General features: G+C 37.9%; 1 protein-coding gene across 6 annotated transcripts in view; it reads left to right on the forward strand.

Moving 5' to 3' along the window:
* The first annotated feature begins 2150 nt into the window (after window positions 1-2150).
* The window catches only part of CEP162 (centrosomal protein 162), a 49417-nt gene continuing 28076 nt past the window's right edge, over window positions 2151-23491 (forward strand). For 2 of the 6 annotated variants that reach the window (XM_068411434.1, XM_068411452.1), the window contains exons 1-13: window positions 2151-2324; window positions 2820-2886; window positions 3228-3402; window positions 4278-4368; window positions 9363-9501; window positions 18070-18222; window positions 18491-18677; window positions 19669-19721; window positions 20653-20768; window positions 21739-21769; window positions 22137-22259; window positions 22947-23138; window positions 23303-23384. In XM_068411434.1, coding sequence (XP_068267535.1) covers window positions 4309-4368; window positions 9363-9501; window positions 18070-18222; window positions 18491-18677; window positions 19669-19721; window positions 20653-20768; window positions 21739-21769; window positions 22137-22259; window positions 22947-23138; window positions 23303-23384 — 1136 coding nt within the window. In that variant the 5' untranslated portion in view covers window positions 2151-2324; window positions 2820-2886; window positions 3228-3402; window positions 4278-4308. Of the gene's footprint in view, window positions 2325-2819; window positions 2887-3227; window positions 3403-4277; window positions 4369-9362; window positions 9502-15234; window positions 15360-18069; window positions 18223-18490; window positions 18678-19668; window positions 19722-20652; window positions 20769-21738; window positions 21770-22136; window positions 22260-22946; window positions 23139-23302; window positions 23385-23491 lie in introns of those variants that run through there. The other 4 variants (XM_068411466.1, XM_068411444.1, XM_068411476.1 and 1 more) reach the window with 4 other exon arrangements.

Genomic DNA, 23491 nt, shown 5'->3' on the forward strand with positions numbered 1-23491 from the left:
TAAGAGCTCTCGAGAAAACTGCTCCAACTGGTTGGCATTAGAAGGAAATGAAAATCTTTTTAAGTGGCTATTGTGCATGTCATTTGAATGCACTGGATGACATTTCAACACCAGGCAATGCCTCCTCTCCACCACAGTCATCAAGAGTGGTTTGTTTTTTTTTTTTTCTTCCCATATGGGCACTGAGGTTTCCAACAGCATTGATCACTCTGCACATTTTTCTATACTTTGTAAAAGCCTCTTTCTTTGAACGTATTTCTGCAAACAGAAAGGCTTCAATGTGCAACAGTTTTTTAGCAGCTTGCAGGACTGAGCCCTTGATGAGGTTATTTGATTATATATGAAGTAACTCCCATGATCAATGAATGATGTCACAGCTATCACTTTGAAGTTAACAGCAAAATTTGCATTGGCTTAAATCTGAGCAGGATCAAGGCATGCAGCATCAGACTGACATCCCTTAATTAATTTCCATATTTCTCTTTAACTGCTCATGCCTCACTCCATGCTTTTTCATGAGACGAGAGAAAAGAGCAAATGCTGGAAACTGATGTTTCCACCAGCAGTGGGCTGTCACGCTTAACAAATTGTTCTAGTATATTAGTTTACGTGGGCATCCTGTCCTTGATCAGCTCCCACATTTCCCATAGACAGCAGCAGAAGTTGCACACAAAGACGAAAGAAATGACCCGTTCTTTGCAAATGGAAATATAATACTCCATCTGCAGACAAAAGGCCTGATTGAAAGGAGTGCTGCAGCACCTTCAGCAAAGTAATTCCGACAGACTTGAGTGGAAAATACAGAGCCCATATTTCTTTGCTTCTTTGAATTTAAACTATAATTTACACTTGCATAAAAAAATCTGGGATACATAAAGGCCATATTGGAAGCACAGTCTTTATCTCTCAAGCTAACAGGAAATGAGAGGCAGTAATAGGATTTTAACTAGTTTCTCACTTGCGATGAGTATCCAACACTCGCCGAAGAAAACCTCCTTTCAAAATCTTTTCAATCCAAGTCTGCTCAACAGAGAATCAAAATGTGTGTGCGTGTGCAAACAATGTTCATTTGTGTTCTTAAGTGAGCTTGTTTTATTTTGCCATTTACTAAATGCTGGCGTAAAAATTCCTAAAGCAACGTGACTCTCACAACAAACACCACTGACAGACCCTAGCTGGAGAGCACATGGAAGCACAGACTGCAATTGTTCTGTGGTTATTTGAGAGACAGTGGTCAGAGAAACAGGGGTCATTAATTTCTCTGCATATTTTAAACATTTCCAGAGATGTGCTAAAATGTATTAAAGGCACAGCGGCTGACAGCTAAGGCTGAAACATTAGAGAAGCTCGAGAAGTGAATTTCTGCGTAAGAGCGAGAAGGGATGGTTTGGGTTTGACCTTCGCGTTAGGGAGAGCAACACGCTTTTAACTCTTTCCGTCTTGCTTTTGCAAAAGATCAGCTGAACCACTTCGGGAGAAGCACGTCCCTCAGGAAGCTGGCGAAGACATTGTGGCCGCAGGTGGCAACAGCGCTGGCCCCGCAGGTTTCGGGAGCAGGAGCCTGGGTGGTCCTCGGCACGGGGCTGGCGTCGCCCGCAGGCTCCCGGGCGGCAGAACACAGACACGGCGCGAACACCAGGCGCAGGAGAACCGACAGCGGCGGGGGAACGTCAGCCGCGTCCCCGACCTGCTCCCGCCGCCGCCGGCAGCCCGCGGGCAGGGTGGACAGAGGGGCCCCGAGCCCGGCCCTGCGGGGGGCGCGGCGCAGTCCCCGGGGCCGGCACCCTCCTCGCCCCGCCAAACGCCGTGTCGCTCGCATCTCCCGCTCGCCGGAGGCAGGTGCGCGGGCAGGCCTCGCTGGCTCGGCGGGCGGCGCCCGGGGCTGCTGCGTTGCCCTGGCGTGACCGCTCACGGCGGCAGCTGTGAGCGGCTGCGGCGCTGCCCGGCTCCTCTCCCCCCTCCCGTCTCCGCCGGCGCTTCCCGCCCGCCGCCCAGCAGGCGGCGCCCTTCCGCATGCCCGGCGCGCGCCGCCGCCTCACGTGACCGCGCGCCGACTTCCGCCTTCAGCCGGGAGGGCGGGGCCGGGGCGAGGTGACCTTTGCCACGGCAGCGATGGCGGCCGGCGCGCGGCCTCGCCCGCCTCCGTCACGTGTCTGCACGCGCGTCGGCGGCGGAGGGGAAAGCCGGCGGGTTTGGCGGACCACGTGACCCGGCACCCCGCGACCCGTTTTGGCGGGCGGTACGGAGGCCGGGAGGGTTTCCTAGGCAACCGCGCCGCCAGCGAGGGAGGCGGCCGTGGCCGAGCGGGGCCCGGCGCGGCCCAGGTATGCTCTCGGCGCCCCGAGGCAGGGCAGCGTTCGGCTTCGGGCTGCTTTCTTCGCCGCCCTTTGGAGCGTCCCCTCGGGTCGCGGAGCCGAGCCCTGCCCGCCGGCTCGGCCTGGCGGTGCCCCATCGGGGCTGCTCTCCCTTCTCCCGCCCGGCCCCGAGCCCCCGCGCTGCCGGGGGCTGTCGCTGCCCTTCCCCAGCATTCGTTAGGTCCAGGCCGGGAGAGGACGGGGCCGGAGGAGAGCCGCGGGTCGCAGCTGGGGTTGGGAGGAGCACGGCCCGCCGGCCCCAGGGCTGCTGCCCGGCAGCCGCCGTGTGCCGGCTCTGCCTGTGCTGTAGGGGAAGCCAGCGGAGGAGGAGGATCAGGTCACGGCTGGTCCCAGCTCTGGGAGGATTAGGGGATTACATGAAATGTGTTAGGCTATATAAGCTTTCCTTCGTTCCTATGGTTTAGCCATACCTTCCCAAAACTTCTGCTTTCTGCACTATTATAGCATATATCCCAGCAAGTCACTTTAGTTTACAACTTGCGAAGTCATTTGCAGGCCTCCAGTTCTACAGGTATGGTTGGAAAGTATATTTGCTAAGAATAATGTTTATCTGTAATCTACTGTTATGGAAATTGTCTGATATATTTGTTGTCCTTTTGAAAAATAAAGTTTTATATTGTTAGTTTTATTTTAAAAGCTGTAATTATAAGGTAGACAGAAGTACAGATAATGTCAGAAGAATCAGTTTGTTTTTCTGTCAAGGCTGGAACTAATTATTCTCCACTTGCTTAAGTAGTTGTTAAAGCATCTAGTGTTTAGCATCTAGTGTTCTTTGATGTGAAAGTAGAAAAGGATATTAGATTGTCTGTGTCATGAGAGGTAACATTCTTAATCTTCTTCCCATGTTTTCAGAGATACTGTCCAAGTGCTGACATAAGGATATCTTATTCAATTCCAAGTCTGGGCAGTCTGCTATAATTTTTTTTTTTTAACTGCCAAAGCCAAAGTGTCGGGTGGTCTATGAATGGATAAGGAGTGAAAGCAGGAAGCACTTGTCAGAACTCTCCTGTCAAAATCAATTTACTAGGTAGGTAACAGTCCTGTGTACTGAGAGAGCTCCATATTGGGAGAAGTTATATTTAATGGTAAAAGCATTTCTGCAAATGTTTTATGTCTACATAGCACTTCTCAGCCTGGAAGATCCTAGGGAAGTTTAATACTGCTATACATATGCAGTTTTGAAGGTAGCCATATGTGTTGAGCAGTATGATACACAAAAGCTTTGTAGTGTTTTGAGTGTGGGAAATATTTTACACCTGAGAAGTCAACACAGACTTTTGGGAAAGGGAGAGGGGCAAGTGCCATTGGTTTTCTGTGTCAGGGCAGATCAAACCAAATGTCATCCTCTAATCCTAAAGAATTCCATGCATTTATTGTCTACTGAGTCCTAAGCACAGCAGAGACAATGAAACAAAACTTAGAATGCCAGATGTCTCCAGTTTTAGAGAAGAAACATAGAAAGGAATTAAAAGCCGTTAAAATGGATGTGAAGTATTACTGCAGTGGATTCTTGTTTGATCATTGACAAAATGCTTAATTGTGAGTAGCTAAGAGAGCTGTCTTTTGAAGAAAAATGTAAAGATGGTGAAGAGAGTCATGTTTTATTTATCCTTCAAAGTTTAAATGCTGAAACTGTTGTTTTGGAAATGAGTATTTTGATTATGAGGAATTTGGGTAATCCAGGTATGTTTGCATTGTTTATCTTGTTCAGTAAGGAATTTAAATTAGGAGTGGGAGGAATGAAATTTGACTTCTCTCAAGATTTTTTTTTTTTTTTTTTTTTTTTTCTTATAGCTCTCTATGAAAGCAGCAAATCATCCTGCTTTCATGCAGGCTACCTCTAATTTCAACGTGCTTTTAATTAACTGTATTTTTATTTTAAATCTTATTATTTAAACTCAGTTGTTTGGAAGGTAACATCCAATTGCAGACTATGGCCCATCGATTTTCAAAAGAAGAATTAGATGAGCAGTTTGAAGAGTTTCTGAAAGAGGTAGGTTTCAGAGCAAGGTCACATCCCTTTTCTCTATTAAAATACAGGGGGAAAATTGAGTATGGAAGAATATGAAATGGAAGATGCATCTGCGCTTTTATCACATAATTCACATAGCTGTCTTATGTGTGGGTCTTTGCAAGGTCTTAACTTCATTGCTAAACTTAATTCATACTATTTTGCTGTACTGAAACCAAGAGAACAGTTTTGTGATTAAAGACATATTTTGTTACTGCTAGGTTGTATCTTCAGAAAGAGCACTTGCTTCTTGATTGTTGTTTCAATTTAATTGTGTGTGCTATTTAGTAGCAGAAGCTTCAAGTTGCTATATCATTGAAAATGAGATAAAAACCTCCTGTACGTAGGCACAAGCTACGTTTTAAGAAATTCCTTATTTTTCTGTGCAATACCCAATTTCAGTGAATTCTATTTAAAAATTCTTATATTAATCCTAACAAAATGAAGTATGTTGTAGTGATTAGAAAATTTTAATTTGATTCCTTTTATTCCTCATGGTGCTTGATGATTTTGAGTACAGGCAAAATCATGCAAGTCTGTGAGTTATGACTTAAGCTAACAATTATTGGACATGGTCAAAATGTCCTAACTTGGTATGGTTTTTTCACTGCATATAGACCTATAATTTCAGAATTTGCCCTCTAGTCTATCAGACACACAGTGTGGTAACCCTAAGATATAAATACCACATGCATAAGGCCTTTACTAGATTCTGTGACTGTATATAAGTGTAGCTAATGATGGCAGAGAATATTCTTGGGGGTCTTTATTATATGTAATGTATGCTTAAAGTTTTTTTGCTGTAGAGGCTGTGCTACAATTTAATTACTTGTGAAAAATGTAGGTACTAGATTCTATAAAAATTGTGCTTTGTACTGTGTAGTAAAGATCTGTAGTAACCAGAGGCTTCTTTTTCAAGAAGATTTAGCTTTCCCGGGTAGGTCTGTAACTCTGCCTTGACCATGCAGCTTGTGAGGTGTTTTTACAGATACAGAATAAATGTGACTTCACTGACCAATACTAAATTGAGAGAACAGAAAACTAAAATGCCATCTGAAAATTAACTCACAAATAACTTAAAGGTAGATATTGGCCTTTAATTTGATGATGTGATTGAGCTAACATTCTTGAATTCACTGACGTCATTAATGTTTGTAAAAATAGAAAATTAGGCTGTGCATTTCTGTCAAAAGTTCTGTACTTAATATTGTTATGAAGGGAGTTGCTCTCGGGAAGAGAAAGGAGGTTTATTTTTTTTGTCCATCTGAAAAAACTGCATATGATTGCTTCTAATATTTTGTTCCTCATTTGGCGTGCTCTTCTTGCTCCTCAGTTATTGCCCATGTTGAGAATGCTTGAGTTAGAAAAAAATCAAAATAGCTATACTGAATTATTCGAAGTGGTATTTGGCATGTTCCAGAGAATGTAACTTTTAACAACTCATGTCTTAATTGTTTTTTATCATTTCAAACTAAAACTGTAAAGTGTTTAAGCTTGCTTAAACACATATACTGCCAATCCAGTCATTAAAAATATGCATTGTTTTATGTTTTGCCAGCTGGATACAGACCCAAATAACAATGGTATTATCTACTCTCTGTTACTCTATATGCATTCATCTTATGTTACGTCCCTCCCTTTGCTTTTGTTTTTTTTTTATAAAAAGTGTGCAGCCTTTTAACGTTAGAAAGATGAGAAACTGGTGTGAAATCACTGTGTAGGTGATGTTTGTGTTGAGAGTATAACGGTGGGGGTGGGGGGAGTAGCGAAAACTCTCTTAGTAGTTTGAGGAAGACAATATTGTTTAAGCAAATCTTTCAGAGGAGAAATGGAGCAGGATGGCTTTTTCCTTTTAAATAACTCATAGTGAAAATGCCTTTGTCGGGGGCGGGGGGTTATATGTATGTTTGTGATTAAAACTTATAAAGTTAAAAGAAAGACTGTCTATACAGTTGAATGATGCAGGTCTAATATGAGAATTAAACTAAAGTCCTTTGGCATATGCACTGAACTTTAGAAGCTATCAGTGAAGAGGATTTTCTAGGCTTTTATCGTTATACAGAAGGAAACACAAATGTGTAATAACAATTAATGCATTTAGGATAGGTCTTTTAATGATTTCTCTGACTGGTCATACTTATTCTGAACCCCTTGCCAGAACGGCCTGTTGCCATCCATAATTCTTTTCCTCCTCCATTGTCTGTGGGCCTGTGATCCTTCTACTCTCCACCCCCAGTATCTTGCTTTAGTTTACCTCCCCTATTGTCACTTTAATTTAGTATCCCCTGTCATTTTGGTATGGCTCCTGAGTTTTCTGAGTGTTGGCTGTGAAGTTCCCTTGGGACATACATTGTGAGGAGCTCTTTCTAATACACTGTGCTTTAATTGCTTTTTTTGGGTGACACTTCAAGCAAAGCAAAGTTAGGAAAAAGCCATTGTCTGCTTCTAGGCTTCTAGGTTGACTTTTGTTTTACTTGATATTCATGGACAGCTGAGAGGGAAGACTTTCAAAAGGAAAGGCTATACCATCTGTAGAATAGTACCTGGAAGAGTAACACTACACATTAAACCATGTTTGAAAAACATTTTTTATTTTTATTAAAAGATCAAATATATTAAAATATTATTTTATGCTAAAAATATATTTGGAGTAGACTTCTTTTATTGAAAAAGACTTGTTTCATAAAATAATTATGACAACTGGTCATGAAAGTCTGAGTGGTTTAGATCCTATCCTGTGTTACCTACCTCCTTTCTTAAGTTCCTTCATGTGTATAGGAGGTGATAAGCTGATTATGTGCCGTGTAGTTGTCCCAGTTCTTAAAACTGACTCTTTTGGCTTTATTTAAGTTGAGATTAAACAACTGGCACTTTTTTTTTTGTGTGTGTGTGTCTGTGTTCCTGAAAGGCTGAGGAGGGGAAGGAAGAAATCAGTGCCACTTACTGGCACTGAAAAGCCATTAGTGGTCCAAAAAGTTGATTGATTTATTTATTTACATTTTTTCAAATGAAGGAAAAAATCTTCATAAGTTTCACTGTTGAGACAAATGACGTGTTGGGAAAAATGCACTAGTATTTTTGTGTCAGCATTTCTTTCACAGCTGCTGCAACTTTACTGTCTGCAGTTGACAAGATGGCTGGACATAGAAAGTTTCCAGACCTTGAGAACAACCTGTGGGAGTCTCAGTTTCTTTAGTTACAATACTCTAAGGAGTACGAGCATCACTGAAGTTCTGCTTGCAGAGTAGAGGATACTGTTAGTCATAAAAGAAACAACAAGTGATAACAGAGCTTGCATCAAGTGCCTGTCAGTACTTCTAGCTGGCAGAAGGCAGTCCGACCTTTGGGGACAATGGCACCAGTACTTGTGTTGGGACTAGTGTAAGGAAGTTGTTATTTATACGACATTTATTAAGAATGTAAAGCTGTTTTCTTCTGTGTCACTGAGCCAACTTAAAGAAATTGTGGTACATTCTGTTGTCCAGTAGTTTCATAATTTATTAAAATTGTGTTTTATTAAAGTGCAAGGGCTCAGAGCACATAATTTTCTCTCTGAGACTGTATGACAGGCATTTAGTTTTCTCAAGTGCAACTGCAAGCTCTAAAGATGTTATTGGTCAGAGATATTAATATGAATATTATTTTCTTATAGTTTTTTTTCTTAAATGTAGTAGTTTCGGATAATTGGCATTTGATTTATGGATGCTTTTGTTAGGCCCATATAAATTGACACGTTAGATATACAGGAAAGGTAGGCTTTTATGGTAGTGCTTTTTGTTTCATAGGAATCAGGCAGTGGACTGCAGAGGCTTATTTTAATAAAACATCCGCTTGTGTTTTATATATTAAGTACCCACGATCCTGTTGTCTCTAGTATTCTGTTTATACTGTCACATTTTCTTATTTGTGACTATTATAAAGTGAAGTTTTGGAAATTTTCCCATATGATGCATTTCATATGTGAATTCTTTGTGTCTTACGCTTTACGGCTTTTGCTAACTCTATTCACTGTGTTCTTTAAGACACTTTAGGGCAATTGGTTTCAACAATTATGGCTAAAACATCAGATAAAAATAAAAAGTATGCCACTCCCCTTAACCCCATGTTTACTGAGTTTAAGCACGAAGAATATGTAGTACGTAAGGTTGCAGTGCACTAGCTTAATGAATATATTTGTTTGTTCCTTGCCTGGATGTTGTGGCTCTGAGCCTGCTGTAAGCCGTGAAGAGCTTTATTAAAGGAAGGGAGCAGAGATTATTTTCTTTTTAAAAAAGCTGCATCACCTCAAAAAACTGCCATTGTCTTATGAAGTGTCTGTAAGTCTTTTCCTTCCTGTTACTGTTTAGTAACTTAAATTCATAGGATGTTCATACTCATAGACTTTTTTCTCCATTGATTTAAGCTATCAGTCAAAATCGGCATGGATGACTAACACCTATGAAAGCTTAATACGCAGAGTTGGGTAGGAATGGCTCTGGCATTTCTATTAATTTCCATGAACACGAAGTATAAAATTAATTTCTGAAATCTGATTTGCTGGGAGCTAGAATGTTGCTTGTGGAGCGTTATTTTTAGAATATTAATAATGTTGTTTGTGTACAAAGCAAGGCCAAGGCAAAACTGTTTCTGCTCTACTTCATTATCTTCAGGGATCTCTCAGGATTTTGATTCTTGTATGTTGTAACTAATTAAAAAAGAGCTGATTCTGCTGTTCATTTGGACATATACTCTACTAAGCAGTTAGCTTTTAACATAGCCAAATTCTGACAGTGGGGTTATTACAATATGCAGTATTATGCCACTTGAATATAGTTATTGTTTCTTACTCAACTTTGTCATGCGTATACAAAAAAGGCAGACAGTGGGGAGTAAAAAGAGGCATCTGGACTCGGAAGTCCAGAATTGAGTGGCTGAAAGACAGTTAAACAATGTGAAAATGTAAAAACTCTCTCTAATCTTGTATGCAATTGACTAAGTCTCTTTCAGATGATTCACTTGGAAATTCAAAGAAAAAATCCAGCATTCTCGAGACATTGGGACAGCCCAGGAAAAAAGAAATGAAGAAAAAGGATTCAGTGCCATGGTGGATATCTGAGGAAGATTCGGATGATGGTGGTAAATAATTATGGTTTTGCAATTTTTTGGCCACCGGGGGTCAGGCTAGTTCTTTCTCTTCATACAGGCCTGGTTTCAGATTAAGTTGATGCCACTCAAGTCCTTTGGAACATTACAGTGCAAGTTAGAAAAGTATAAAACTCAAATGTAATTGTAATTTTTTAAAAAGGATCATATTCAAGCTGTAAGCAAGCTTTCTGTTGTTTTTTTCTGTAGCTTTCAAGTTATTAAAACTTGTAAAGAGTAAACATATTATAAATAGCAAGATAATTAGAAAATGTAATATGAATTCTGCTGAAATATTTGTAGGTGTGTTTTGTAACCAACCTGTTCCTTATACTTACATTTTATAGATTTCTGTTTTCAAAACTGGAGAGGAAAAAGACCAATTTGTATAATCTTCTGATAATGACAACGTTTGTAATAGGTTGGGGAAACGTTTCAACAGCAGCTGATTCAAAGATATATCTGTCAGTATTCTCAACATTTTCCTTGCCAAGAACCATGGTTCAAGGGGAAAAGGACTGTGATGATGTGATTACTAGTTCAGTATTTACTTGGTCACATAGTTCTGGAAGGAAATATATGACTATTTGCAAGCATTCCACCTCTAGTTTTCCATTTCTTTGTTTTCTTATTGGGTAGTAAAGCCTGTAAGTAGTTTCCACAGGGTGATTGCCTCTCTTTCCTGTAGTAGTTGGTGGCTTCTTATTTTCATGATTTGTATAACTTACAACTGGAGCTTAACAGAAAGTTCCAAAAATCAGTTTTTCATATGACAGAGTTAAGATACTGCTGGTAGTCTCTGATTTTAAGCGTAGCTCTGTCCTGTCAGTGTTGTCATAGTTAGGAGTCAAATCTTAGTAAGCAGTTGTGCAATTTAGGCATAACCCTAATAGGTGTTGTCTGGACTGCTTACCTGTCTCTGGCCTTTTAAGATGTTACTGGAAAACTCGTATGGATACGAGAGAGTTTTTATAGGTCATTATGAGATCTTATGATTTCCTTACAGCTTTTCAAAAAATGGAAGGACAGAGTGTTCTTGCTGGGCAAAGTGTGAGAATTAAGCTGTTATCATGTCCTCACTTTTCTACATACTATCAAATAAAATTTTCAGGTGACTTTAGAAGTTCAGCATTCTTCCATGGCTTTTCTGAGATGCTTGAGGCAACCCATAAAGCACTTTGATGCTGCTCATGCTGCTTAAACCAAAAAACACTGATATGTAAAGGCAGGGTGACTACAAGTTTTAGAGAAGAGTGCTTGTATGGGTTAAGTACAATGCAAAGCAGAATCAGAAGAAATAATGTGATTATATCAAGTTGTTCCCATCCAAACCAGTTCCACCACTTTTATTTTTTAAATTAAGAATATCTTATCAGCTGTGTAGTTTAACTAGAAAAAAGCTGTTAGAACTGAAACATGCTTGATCTGCAGTTTACCGATGTATAAAATAAGAAAAGAGTTCTGGTAAACTTTTTGAAGTCTCTCTTAAAAAAAAGCTTCTCCTTTAACAGGAAAACATTCAGAAGGTGAGCCTACCCAGTTTTGCCAGTATGGAGTCCATTTACTTGCAAAAGAAGCTAGCCTGTTCATATTCATACTCCTCATGAGGGGTGGGATTTTTTCGGAGGGAGTTGAAAGTAATCTGTGTGTAATGTGTTTTGAATCAAAGGTCCAACATGTCTTGGCAGCTGGACATAATAAGATTGAGAATACAAGAACGTGGGGCAAATAGGCTAGATCTGTGTACTGAATTCTTCCCCGAGCACCATTTTTGCCAGCCAGATTAGTTTTAGTTCATCTACACCTCTGCCACCACTGTCCGCATGGAATTCCACGCTTGCGGGACATATGCAGTGAGCCATATCCCACCTAGTACTTTAATATTACCAAGCAGAGAGGCATTTATGTTTTACTAGAGAGCTTTCCAGGTTCTGTCTTGGCAAGAAGAGGATAGCTCTATGGCACGAAGCAGAGCTCCTGATTTTATCATTGCACGAGGAAAGGGCTATATTTGTCACACTGGACACTCGCAAATGGTAGCAGTTGTATTAACGTATACTGTGATAGGTTAGGAACTGCGAAGCACAGAAGCAATCTGTACTATGATGAATGCCATTCTGCTAACTAAAGTTTAGTTGTAGGGCAATTAACTTAGAGTCAAAAGAGAGCCGTTTGCAGAGGCCAACTTGGCCACCTTCAATATAAACTGAGTTTTCCTCTGCCATTGCAAAAGTAGATAACTTTTATGTGGCTATAACTGAGAGTGATGAATCCCACATGTAAAGGGGGATTTATACATGTGTGTACACACTACAAACTATGCTATGATTTTAGTTCATGTAGATATACTTGCAGTATTTTAAAATGACAGGTGACTGTAAGGAATTCAGTGTGGATAGGCTTCTAGAATTGCTTCTTTTTTCCTCTCTGTCTTTCACACTTCCAAGTACTTTGTCAAATACAATTTTGCCAGATCTAATATTCTTCAGCAGGTGTATATTGTGTAGTATGTTGCTCAGATGTATTAATAATGGATGAAGGCACAGCAGCATTGCAATATAAATTACTGCGTGGAATGACTGAGAAGATGATTTAGATTTGTAGCTTTTTTGTAAGGTTATTAAATGTGCCCTAAATAGCAAAATAATTGTCCTGTGGAAAAAAAAAATAATATTGCTGTGATGATAACAAATATGGAAATAAGCTGAATTTAATTTCCAAAAAGTATAATGTTGGTGTGCTTTGAAATTTTGTAGAGATCCTTATGTATTCTTCTAGGCTTGAACCTCCACATTGGTTGCAGTTAGGACTTTGTTAACAGGCTGTCAGCTTATAGAATTATTATTTTTCAAATGTTTTGTCACCATGAATCAAACTTATGTAAACGTATAAACCTTACCTCCATCCACACTGTGGCACTGCATTACAAATACATGCTCCATATGTATGAGTTGGTGTGTTTGGGTGACACTGTAGAGCTATTGTTATATTAAGTCTGGCTAATTAGCTGAGTAATGCACCAGGCTAAGAACTTGTTTCCAGTTTGAGCTCAGTTTTCATTTTGAGTTACTTCAGTATCTATGTCATGCTTTCTTGAAAGACACAAAGAGAGATGACTGGAAGACTAAATATATACTATATATTTATTTGCCGGATTGTTTTTTCCAAAGCATCTTGTTCCAGAAGTGCCAGGAAATAGGTAGAGATTTAAACTAATAGCCCGTTTTCACTTGATTTTGTACATTAATGGTAAACAGCGTAGACTTTTTCTGTTCATTTGGATGAGAAGTACAAAGCACATTTTAAAATAACTCAACTTGTTATTCTAGGCACGTTTGAACTCTTTGTTCTTCAGCTTTGAAATTAAATGTGCAAATTATGTTTCAAGAGACTGTCTTCCATATTTGACAGGTTAAAGATCTACCTCTAACTAATGTCCTTTCTACTTGCTTTTGTCATTTAAATGATAAAAAGAAATTGGATAATAAGAATTCCTGTCCTGTCTGTTCTTGCTGCTTGTCTTACTTTTCAAGATTTTCAAACAAGATTTGTTAAACCGAGAAAAGAGAAGAATCTGATGGAAAGCCATGCTGAGATAGTGGAAAATAGTGAACAAAAGAGTCCTCATTCAAATTCCCAGTCTGGTATTTGATTAAATGTTTTGTTATATTTATTCAGTATCAGCCTTGTGTTACTAGTGCGTTTCCTATAGAAAATCCTTTGCAAATCACCCATATGACCATAGTGTTCTCACTGAAAGCAAGCTGCCACTTACTTCATTTGTCATTTCCAGAAGAGATTATTAACTGTGTGAACTTTTGCTGAATTTTTGTCACATCATACATCACTACCTATAGTGAAGTAGTAGGACAGAGAGTATTGAATGTAAGCCAGCGGGGGGTAGATAACTTTGAAAATCCAAACAAAAATCAGTATGTGTAGTAAACAGAAAATCTCTTACACTTTCTTCATTTCATACTCAAGAAATATTAATATTCACTGTTCTGCTTGTTTAATTTCAAAGATTGCAGTCAGATAAGTATTCTGCTTATTTTCTACTGATGTGATTCTTTTCCCTCTGCTGACCAGCAGACTGCTCTGTGCATTCTGCCCTGGCATGGAAACAGTACAGTTGGTGTAATAATGACAAACTAAGTTGTTTAATCTGCAGGATTATTTTAGTCAACGTAACTTCAGATTCAGCCTTTTATGTGAAGTCACTTTTTATGCTCTCTGAAGAGAAATTCCAAAGAATAATTAAGAGTTATTAATGTTGATCCATGAAATACTTTTGTGTAAATGACAATAGCAATTAACTTGTATGTACTAGCTTAAACGTGGCTTTGGTGTTAAATTTTGGAGAGCTATGGCAAAGAAATATTTGGCACTTGGTCTTTAGATCATGTTGGTGATCTACTATGTAGTCTATAGAACGTATCCCTATGTTAGTTTTCTAGAGCGTATATGCTGCCCTGTTTTCATAAGCCTCATTTGCATAGAATAGCTATAAAGCATCTCGGTCTGGGAGATAGACGTTAAAACTGAATTTATTTCTCAAATTAGGCTTAGTATTTGAAATATGAGCAACAGGAGGACTTTGATAGTTAATTACAGTTTTAAAAGGCATCAGGTGTTTGCATTATTTACAATAGAAGGCATGCTGTCAACACTTTTAGTTTCCCAGTAAATGTGGGAGAATATAAATCTAGAGAGGTGATGCCTCATTAGTGGATGTGGACATCACTGGAGGGAATAAAGGACCCATGCATTGTATCAGAATGGATTTCATACTGTTTTTCTTTTTGTACTGCACCTGCCATATGCTCACCAGCTTCCTTTAGTCATCTTGGATATTTCTGAGTTGGGTTAGCTTCTAGTCACATATCCCCATAGTCCTCTTTCTAGATAGCAGAAGTATTTGGCCTGATCCCCTAGCCTACTCTTGCTCTCTTGTGTCAAGGTGAATTCAAAAGACCTGTAACTAAGAGTTTTCTCTGAATTAGCCAATTTAGAAGCCCCCTCCACTGTGACAGTTTGAACAAGGAAAAGTCTAATGCGGTGCAACTGGATACCCTAAGGTATATAAAGTGTGTAGTGTGACTATCATCTAAGTATCGTGAGAGACAGCACAGTTTTCAGCATAGGTACTGTTATCTAAAAGGTAATTCTACTAATGTGAACGGAAGGTGTTTGGTTGTATTTTCTGCTACGCAAGTCCTCACAAGGATTTGAGCAAACATGCAGTTCTTGTACCTGACAGTGCTAAAGACAGTAGGAATTCACATTTATGTACCTATGTTTTTCCACTTTTCTTTGAACCGATCTAGATGCTTTCTTTGAAAACTTGTAGTACAAAACTGCTTTTATTGTTGAAGTAGTTTTACTAGTTTTCTTTGTTTCCAGGTAATATATTGAGCTCCTAGAACAGTGTATTTGAATGCAAGGTATATGTGGAGCAAGAAGGAATTTGTCTTTTTTAAAAATAAAAAGAGGAGGGGAAAAAGGAGTTTTATTCTCAGAATTTATAAGTATTAACTTTAATTTTTAGTTATAGCTAGAAAATTATAGATAATTCAATCTACAAGAAACTGAACTTCATTACTTTTTCAGAAGTGTCAATTTGAATTCTCACATCTTATTTTTCTCTTTATTCCTTGTCCATTATGTATAAAAACTTACAAATGTTTGTGTACACTTAAAAGTAGTTCCTCCTAAACCTTCTTCCAGTGCATCTCGCAGCAAGGCTTTGTCTAAATTCAAAATGCTGGAAAAATTTCATAAGGACAAGAAAGATTCGTGCTTAAACAAAGAAGAAGGAAACCTCACTTCTGACAGTCCAGACAGTTCTGAGGGTAACAAATTTAATGTATTTTATATGATATTAAAAAGGTAAAATGGCTCAATTCTGACAGTCCTGGTCAGATTACGGAGAAAAGAAGTTACTTTTAAAATAGATGTTTGTCATTGTCTGTAGGTTTGAGTCCTTTGTATTTATGGTTTTAAACTTTTCTCTGTAATTGTGGTGGTTAGAAATATTTTTCTAAGTGAAACTCAGGTTCTTATTTTAATTAATTTAAAGTGGCAGGACTTTAAAAAATAATGCTGTATATCATTAGCCTTACAAAATATTGCATGTGAAGATATGGGTAGTGAAATCTGGGGAGTTCAAGAAAACTGCTGGTTCAAGAAGTTTTTATGAAAAGTAAAAAATACCCCCCAAAATAAATCACTCTTGCAAGCCCCACAGAAATCAGCAGCACTCTTCATACAGCCAAAAAAACATAGTGAAAAGACTTTGAAATCCATCCAAGTTGATATTTTTTCAAAGTTTGATAGGTTTCTCAGAGTTCAGATTGCGTAAGGTGAGTAAAAAAGACATTCTTGCCTTCATTAGCAACAGTAGTATCCCCTGTAATCTGGGGTGTATGTCTGGCTGAGTTACAAAACTCAATTTGATTTTCAGATTATTATGGAAGGTGCTTTTTTAAAAAAGCTCTGGTCTGGTTTGAACTGGCAGAATACTTAAAAAATATTAGATAGCTTACATAAATCCCATGAAACCTTAAAGATCAGTGTAAGTCTGTTCAGAAAGTTCATTGAGTTTGAGATGATTTAGATGAAAGAACTCAGGAAAATGTTTTTCTCTAAACTTTTGTTCTGTTAAATGTTCTAATGTCTTTTTACTGAAGTATATTCCCATCTCCTTTCTTGTAAATCTTGCATAGGAGGGCAGTGACAGTTTATCTTTGATTCTGCTAGCATAGTCTCATTGAAAAAATAGGGTGTTGGAGGTCTGGTGAGATTATGGCTAATCTAAAGCTCTGCAAAAAACTTGTGACCCAGCTGCAGACAGACTCCTGTTTGCTGTCTTGGTAACTAGAATAGAGCGCCACGTGGGTAAATTACTTTAAATTACTGCATTTAGCTACCAGAGAAATGGAGTATTTGTACTTTTTCACTTCAGCACTTTGAGCTTTACATTTTATACTTTTCAATGTAGTAGCAAAATGTATTTATTTAGGCATTGACTTTGCATACGTATGGATCTTGACCTTTAGTCAATGTCTCTGACATTTATTTGTTGTATGCAAAGCAAGTCAGTCAGAGCTTTGTATCGAGGACGGAGCTGAAGTTAAGATACAGGAATGTGGAAGTCATTTCCAAGATGTAGGATCTTATGCACTTAGCCTCCCAATAAAATGTGCAAGGGGACTTTGTCATTGAAATAAAGAAAAAAAAAAAAAAACTATTCTACTTCTTAACAGGGAGGCTCTTACAATCAGAATGCACATGCTAAGGGCTGCCCAGTAGGGAAGGAGAAGATGTTCAGACTCTTACTTCCTCACCCTGGGTACATTTTCAGTACTGAAGGGAGAGCATTCTCCATTGTCATGATATAGGCAAGTATGGCATTTCTTAAAAGGGACTTGGTTGGACCTGTGTAGAGGACAGAGTAACAGCCCAGAGCCAAAGCACTTGATCAGCATGTGGAAGACTGGTTTAGTGTTCTTGGTCTTAAGGGTTATTGACGTACGCATCTCCTGCAGTCTCCTGCCAGCAGGAAATGAGCTGTTGTCAGTGTCTTCACCTCTCCTGGTATGTTCAGTACAAGGACACAGCTACAGTCATTTGGTCAGATAGAACAAAAAATTCTGAGTTTATGTTACCAACCGGAGATTCATGTTGGAAAAGATTGACACGGTTTCTGTTTCCTTCTGTGAGAACTGTGAAATCATTTTGTATGTCATTGGATAAAATGCATAAGCAGCTTTTCTGCTAGCCTTTCTCCTAAAAGAACCTCCAAAGAATCTAAGTATAAATTTGAGTGTGTTAGGGACAGGCAGAAGGGACTTGGTGCTGCTTTTTAACTAGTAATGTACTGCAATATTTGGCTTTTAGTTTTCCATAAGGAAGTAGATAAGGTAGTGTTCTGAGAGTAGAATTCACACATAAAGTTAGTATGGTGAAGTTGAACCCTCATTACAATGAAATTACAGTAAGGAGAGCAACTGTATGTTCTAGTTACATAAACATACAGAATGGAAGAACTGGGTGTTCATCAGTGACCTTTAAGTAACTTTGATATCTGTTTTTTTCCTTGAAACATTTAGCTTGCAACAAATGAAAAGCAGCTGCTGGGCCAATGGCTACAATTTTCAAAAGTCTGTGGGTGGTAGATCAAAAAAAATTAATAGTCTTTTAACAAAGAAATATTAATTTCTGTATAGAGTTTGTGTGTGTGATTGTCCTCCATAAGTAACATAACAGTAAATCAGTTTTTACAGTTGTTATATTTGCCGCATGCTGAACTATATGTTTGTGTGCAAATATGAAGAATGGGAAGCAAATGTATATATCAGACTAATTAATTGTAATTAAACAAGATTTACGTATCTCATAATAGAAACTGAAGTTAGATGAATGTGATTTGTGAGACCAGGTATCTTTGCAGTTGCAGCATGAGCTTAAAATTGGTTGTTCTGGAAGATGACTAAGAGACTGAAGTGTCAAATACAAATAGCTTTTAGATGATAGTGAAGAATATTGCTACTTTTTTCCTAGGAATGCTTGGAGCCAATGGAAGCTTTATCAAGACACAGAACACTTCACAGCCTATGGGAGAAACTGATGAGAATATGCACGTGGAAAAGATGCAGCTTCAGAAAAGTGATGGGGTTGCTGTATCCTTCAGTAGAGACAGCCTGGAGACAAATGGTGAGAACTGAGAGCGCAGCCATTTCATGAAGCTAGCTAGATCTAAATAAACTGTTATTACAAACTGTTTCCCTTAATTCATTGCAAGTCAGGATTCTTCACTTCTGTCAGCTGCATCTCGTGAGCTGAAGGCTCCTGGTACTAGCTTGTTTATTTGATATTGTTAATATTTTGTGAGTCTGTCTATAGTTGTTGTTAACTATTATGACTATTCTATGTGGACACAGAGCACAGTCACAATTAGTTTATTCTTTGTTTTGAAATATAGATTCAGTTTTAGCTTCTGGGCCTAATCAAAGTATCATGGGAGTTGGATTGGATACCTTGGAAGAACAAGAAGAAAAAGAGATCTTCTTTGCCAAACTTGAACGAGAAGCTTCCTCTACTATTGATTATTCAAGATTAAATAAAGAGCTGGATTCCAATGATTCTGTATTACTAGCACCATTTGTACGGTAATTTAGAGGGAAGAAAAGTTGTGGACTGTATTAGTGGGCACATGTGACTTGGATATCTGAATACCATGGCCCCTGAGATTTTGTGGGACAAGATACTGTATGATTTCAGTCAGTTTTTTTGTTTGTTTGTTGTGGTTTGTTTGTGTTGGTTTGTTTGGAGATTTTTGGAAGACAAGGACAGAAGTGAGCTGCTTAAATAAAACAAAGGAGTAAGGTGAGAAACATGACTTGGTGATGAGTGGACATAGCTACACAGTCATGGGCATAACTCAATAATTACAAGTCAATTTAACATTCTTAATTGTAAGGTGTCACTGAATGAAAAGTTAACAACTGATAATAACAAGGAAGTAGATCGGGAAAGATTCTGTGTCCCCTTAGACATGATGTTACAAATGAATCTAGAGGAAAGATACAAAATCTTCATAGACTAGTGCAATCCATTCATAATCAGTTATGTGAAAATACGTTCAAACATATGTGAAAGAAACTGATGAAGAGGCAATTCAGGCTGTTGCTAAAAGTGAGTGCAAAGGAAGCTTCCATATGAAAACAGTTGGAGGGTCAGAATTCTGGGAAGTTTTAGGTAAGGACAAAACTTTAACTTTACAGGAAAAGGAGAAGGAAAGGAGAGATTTTTTTTGTTGTTGTTGTTGTTAATGCAGAATGAGAAGGTCAGAACAGGAAGCAAACCTGACGATAATTTCTTTGAGAAGCTAATGTAGATGTTGGAGGGAATGCAGAAAGGGAGTGATTTTAAGAGTTAGATTGAGAATTTTAACTATGGACAGTTGTAAAAACTTATTTTTTTTTTAATAATTGCTGGTATTTATCTGCCTTTCTTACCTATAATTTGATATGATGGACAAATTCAGGTTTTTAATTTTATTGGTAATTGTAAGGAGTATCGAAGTTTGGAATTAGAGAAAAAAACCCTATATTTATTTGTTGTCCAAAAAGAGAGTAAAATTTTCATTTTGTTTCTCAGAAATGAAAAAACTGAAAGAGGAGAACAGGAACCCACATGTGAAGAGAAGTCTGGTAACATCATCTTTCTAAATTGTTAATTTGAAAATTCTTTTTTTTTTTTTTCTGTGTGTACACTAAGAATTGTGAGAACCTCATTAAACAGAATAACAGAAATGAAAGTTCCAGTTCAAATGCAAAGTCTTCAGAAAACGTCACAGCAGGGTGTCAGAGGATAGGGGTAGGATCTTCATGTTGCTAGCGGGATGTAATTTAAAGGTCAGGAAAGAGGAAACTGTACTACAGTCTCATAGCTTGTTCTTTACTCTCTGTTGCCTTTCGAGCTAGTCAGAAAACTTGACTCTCTAGGTTTCAGATTCACAAGACAGTCCAGCATCCTCACTGAACTTATTTTTTTTTCTGAGCAATATGTAAACCAATTGACTTCTGTTCCCATATCACCCTGGCAGTTGTGGGTAAAGCTTTTATTTATCTGAAAACTAATGTAATTTTCATATTAATGGTTTTCATTTATCTTAGTTCTTACATCAGCCTTTTAGGCTGTCTTTGCATTATGACTGTGCAGGTGTTATTCAGACAGAAGGTTTTAGGGGTTTGCTTTTGGTTTTGTGCCTTTTTTTTTTTAATTTTGAGGTGGATTTTTAATCTATTGTGACCTAAAAGACAAACAGAAAGTTTGTCTCACCCCTAAGTGAGCGAAAGTGATTGAATAAAAGGGGTCAATTCAAGTATGCCTTGAGGAGACAGAGGTGAAGTATATCTGATTGTAAGACAAACTTCATTTGAATTTAGAGATATTAAGTGTGACTTTCACTGTAGTTTTAGTACCACACCCAGTCTCAAAACCTTTCTGTTGCCTTTGTGAAAGGAGTAATAGTGGCAGTAGCTGTTCTTAGATGAGAGACTGGGAAAAGGAAATAGCTTTCTCTTACTGCTTTATCTTCTTTGAATATTCATTCTATTTGATGTTTATTTTACTCTTCAGGCAGCTACAGTGAAGATTTTGAAGCGGAAACAGATGCTAATCCTGCCTTTAAAACTGAGGGAAGTCAGGTGAATCAAGACATCATATTGGGAGTTGATTTAGGTCCTCAAGAACAGGTATAAGTTATCAAATGTTTATATTACTTGCATGAATTGTAAAAGCTCTCCAATGTATAACTGTAAACATAGTAAACTTTTATTTAATATGTAGTATCTGAAAGAAAAGAATATAGTGGTTCTGGGACTGTATTGTCCTATTGACCATATATACTTCCCTGTGATAAATCACTGAAAGGATTAAGTTCTTCACAGGGTTTCTTGCTTTCTTCTCCTTCGAATTAAGAACTGTGGATGGCAGTGCACAAATGATGAGCTCAGGTTGGAGCCTCAGCCTCAGCATGGGTAGTGATTAATCTCTTGGAGCTATTAAGGTGGTGTCTACAGCAGCAAGTGACACAGTCTGAGGGAAGTAGTTCTGTACAGAGAAGCAGTTTGGACAGAGGACCCAAAATCTACACTGTATGAGCTTTGGGGGTATTACTGTTGACTGGCTTAGTCATGTCTTTTGATGTGGAACACCTGTGGCTGGAGCATATCAGGTGCATTCCTGGAGCGCACATTCTGATTTGGTTTTTTTTTACAAAAGGAGTCTATAGAGCACCACGTGTTCATCTATAATAGCTAAATTTTTTTTTTTTAAATTCTTTTTAAGGCAGTTTATTAGAGTAGTATTTCTAATAAATGTTTGAAAAGAAAAAATAGAATGGAAGTGTAATCTACTCTACTACTACATTATTTTCTTTTCTCAAATTACAATATAAGTGAACCAGGAAGGTGCAAAAATATTATTCCATTTATGCAGAGTAGCATTTAGTTCCTGGTCACCTGTGGAGTACAGGATGTTGAGGACCTTTTGGCCTCCTAAGGAGAGTTTTAGAGAAGTGCATGTTCTTGGAGCACGAAGAACTGCTTAGTTCTAAGAACTGTTCTTAGGTTTTGAACCAACTTTTAAAGTTCGTCTAGATTTCCCCCCCTACTCCCACCCCCAAAATTCAAAAAGTAATATTTTTTTCTTTATTTTTGTTAGGAAGAAGCAAACACTGGCATGCTGGCTAAAGGTAAAATATAAACTTTGATCAGTATGAGAATGCTAAATGTAACTTTTTGAAACTTTCTTACCTGATTTTTACTATTTTGGTATTTTTCACCTGATTTTATTGTATTCTACTGAAAGTCTGTTGGACTGAATTGGTTAAAAATTAATCTACATGTTAGCACTTCAAAGTGATCGTTACTGTAATTTTTTATTTTACTGTATCTGGTCAATACTCAGATTTTGATGCTTGCAATCAGAGTTAATCAGTTTACCATTAATGGCATTAGAATAATCTATATAGCATTTTTTGCATGTTTAGTACATCAAGATAAACTTTGGTACACCCAAGAGAATTGTGTTTTCTTTAACATTTATCTTCTTGGTTTTAGTTGTATTACTTGATTCACAAGGTTCAACCACAGAACTTCAAAAGGCCGTTGAAACATCAGATATAGCTCTAGGTGAACATAATCTGCTTGAAGTCATCAGTGGAATTGAAATGAATGAAGCAGGTAAGGGTTGCTTTTTAAAAACAAAACAAAACATACAACAAAACCCAAACCTCAAAACCTTATTTTAGTAAATAGGTGGCTCTGATGTCTTCATTTGTTTGTAGGTTATCAGTGAACATGAAGCCCTTGGCTTTTAGTAACAAATCTTGAAAGGAGGAGGAAATATTTCAGGAAAAAGTGATGTTTCTGCTAAAAAGACACCTTTTTACACTTGGTTATTGTAAAGTTGCATTTGCAGTTTGATTTTAAATACCGTCTCCTTTGGTTATTCATCATAGATAAAGTTATTCTTTGACAGCATTGAACACAATTATAAAATGCATTCTCTTATCAAACTTTGTACAATAGTGTATGCCACTTACATCCAGAGTATGGCTCTGATGGCATCTGTTAAATTAGTTATATCACGTACACTGTTAGTTTTAGTACTTATAAAATATTGAGGTGGGGGAGGGGGGTGGAGAGGCATGCAAACTTGTAGATGAGACTATTTAGTATGTACTAATTAACTTGGCAACTGTTTGTTTCTACAGTGAAAATGAGATTTTAAAATTTTTTTTTCGTAACTGAAATCACTGTTCTCGCCACATAATAGACCAAGCTAGTAACTGAAACACAAGCTCCAGTGGGACGTTTCCCAAAACAGAAAATCCTGTAGTGTCTCTTATGAGCCTGCATTCTTCACAGGCACTTCCTATGGACAAACCGCCAGTGACATTGAAGCATTACACCAAGCATATCATCATATTGATCAGTCTTTGGGAGACACTGATGAGCAAAAACTGCATGATTCTGCAATGGCAGTCTCGGAATGCTTAGTGCAAGGTGTTTCACAAAATAATGACATCTATTCAAAAAACATGTCAACTATTGAATCAGGTAAATACCTCAAAGGAAGGCATGTATTGTACAAGCATATAAAATGAATTGAACTAGTAATATCTTTAATACTGCATTTATGAAACATTTTCAAATGTTGTCCTTTTTGCAAGTATTTTTCTAAGTTTGGGTTTTTTTATTTTTTTTTATTTTGCACCGATTAGATTTACCTACTGTGGAAGAATTGATGAAACCAATTAAAGGACATTCATGTAATATCAAAAGTTTTGATGTGGAACCTGAAAGGTATTTATTTCAGAATGCATTTTAAGAATTGTAATAACTTAAGTCCATCAACTATTTGTGAAAAACAGCTTACTAAACTCATCTATCTTTTTCCCAAATTAAATATG

The sequence above is a fragment of the Nyctibius grandis genome, chromosome 1, assembly GCF_013368605.1.
Source record: "Nyctibius grandis isolate bNycGra1 chromosome 1, bNycGra1.pri, whole genome shotgun sequence".
Taxonomy (NCBI): domain Eukaryota; kingdom Metazoa; phylum Chordata; class Aves; order Nyctibiiformes; family Nyctibiidae; genus Nyctibius; species Nyctibius grandis.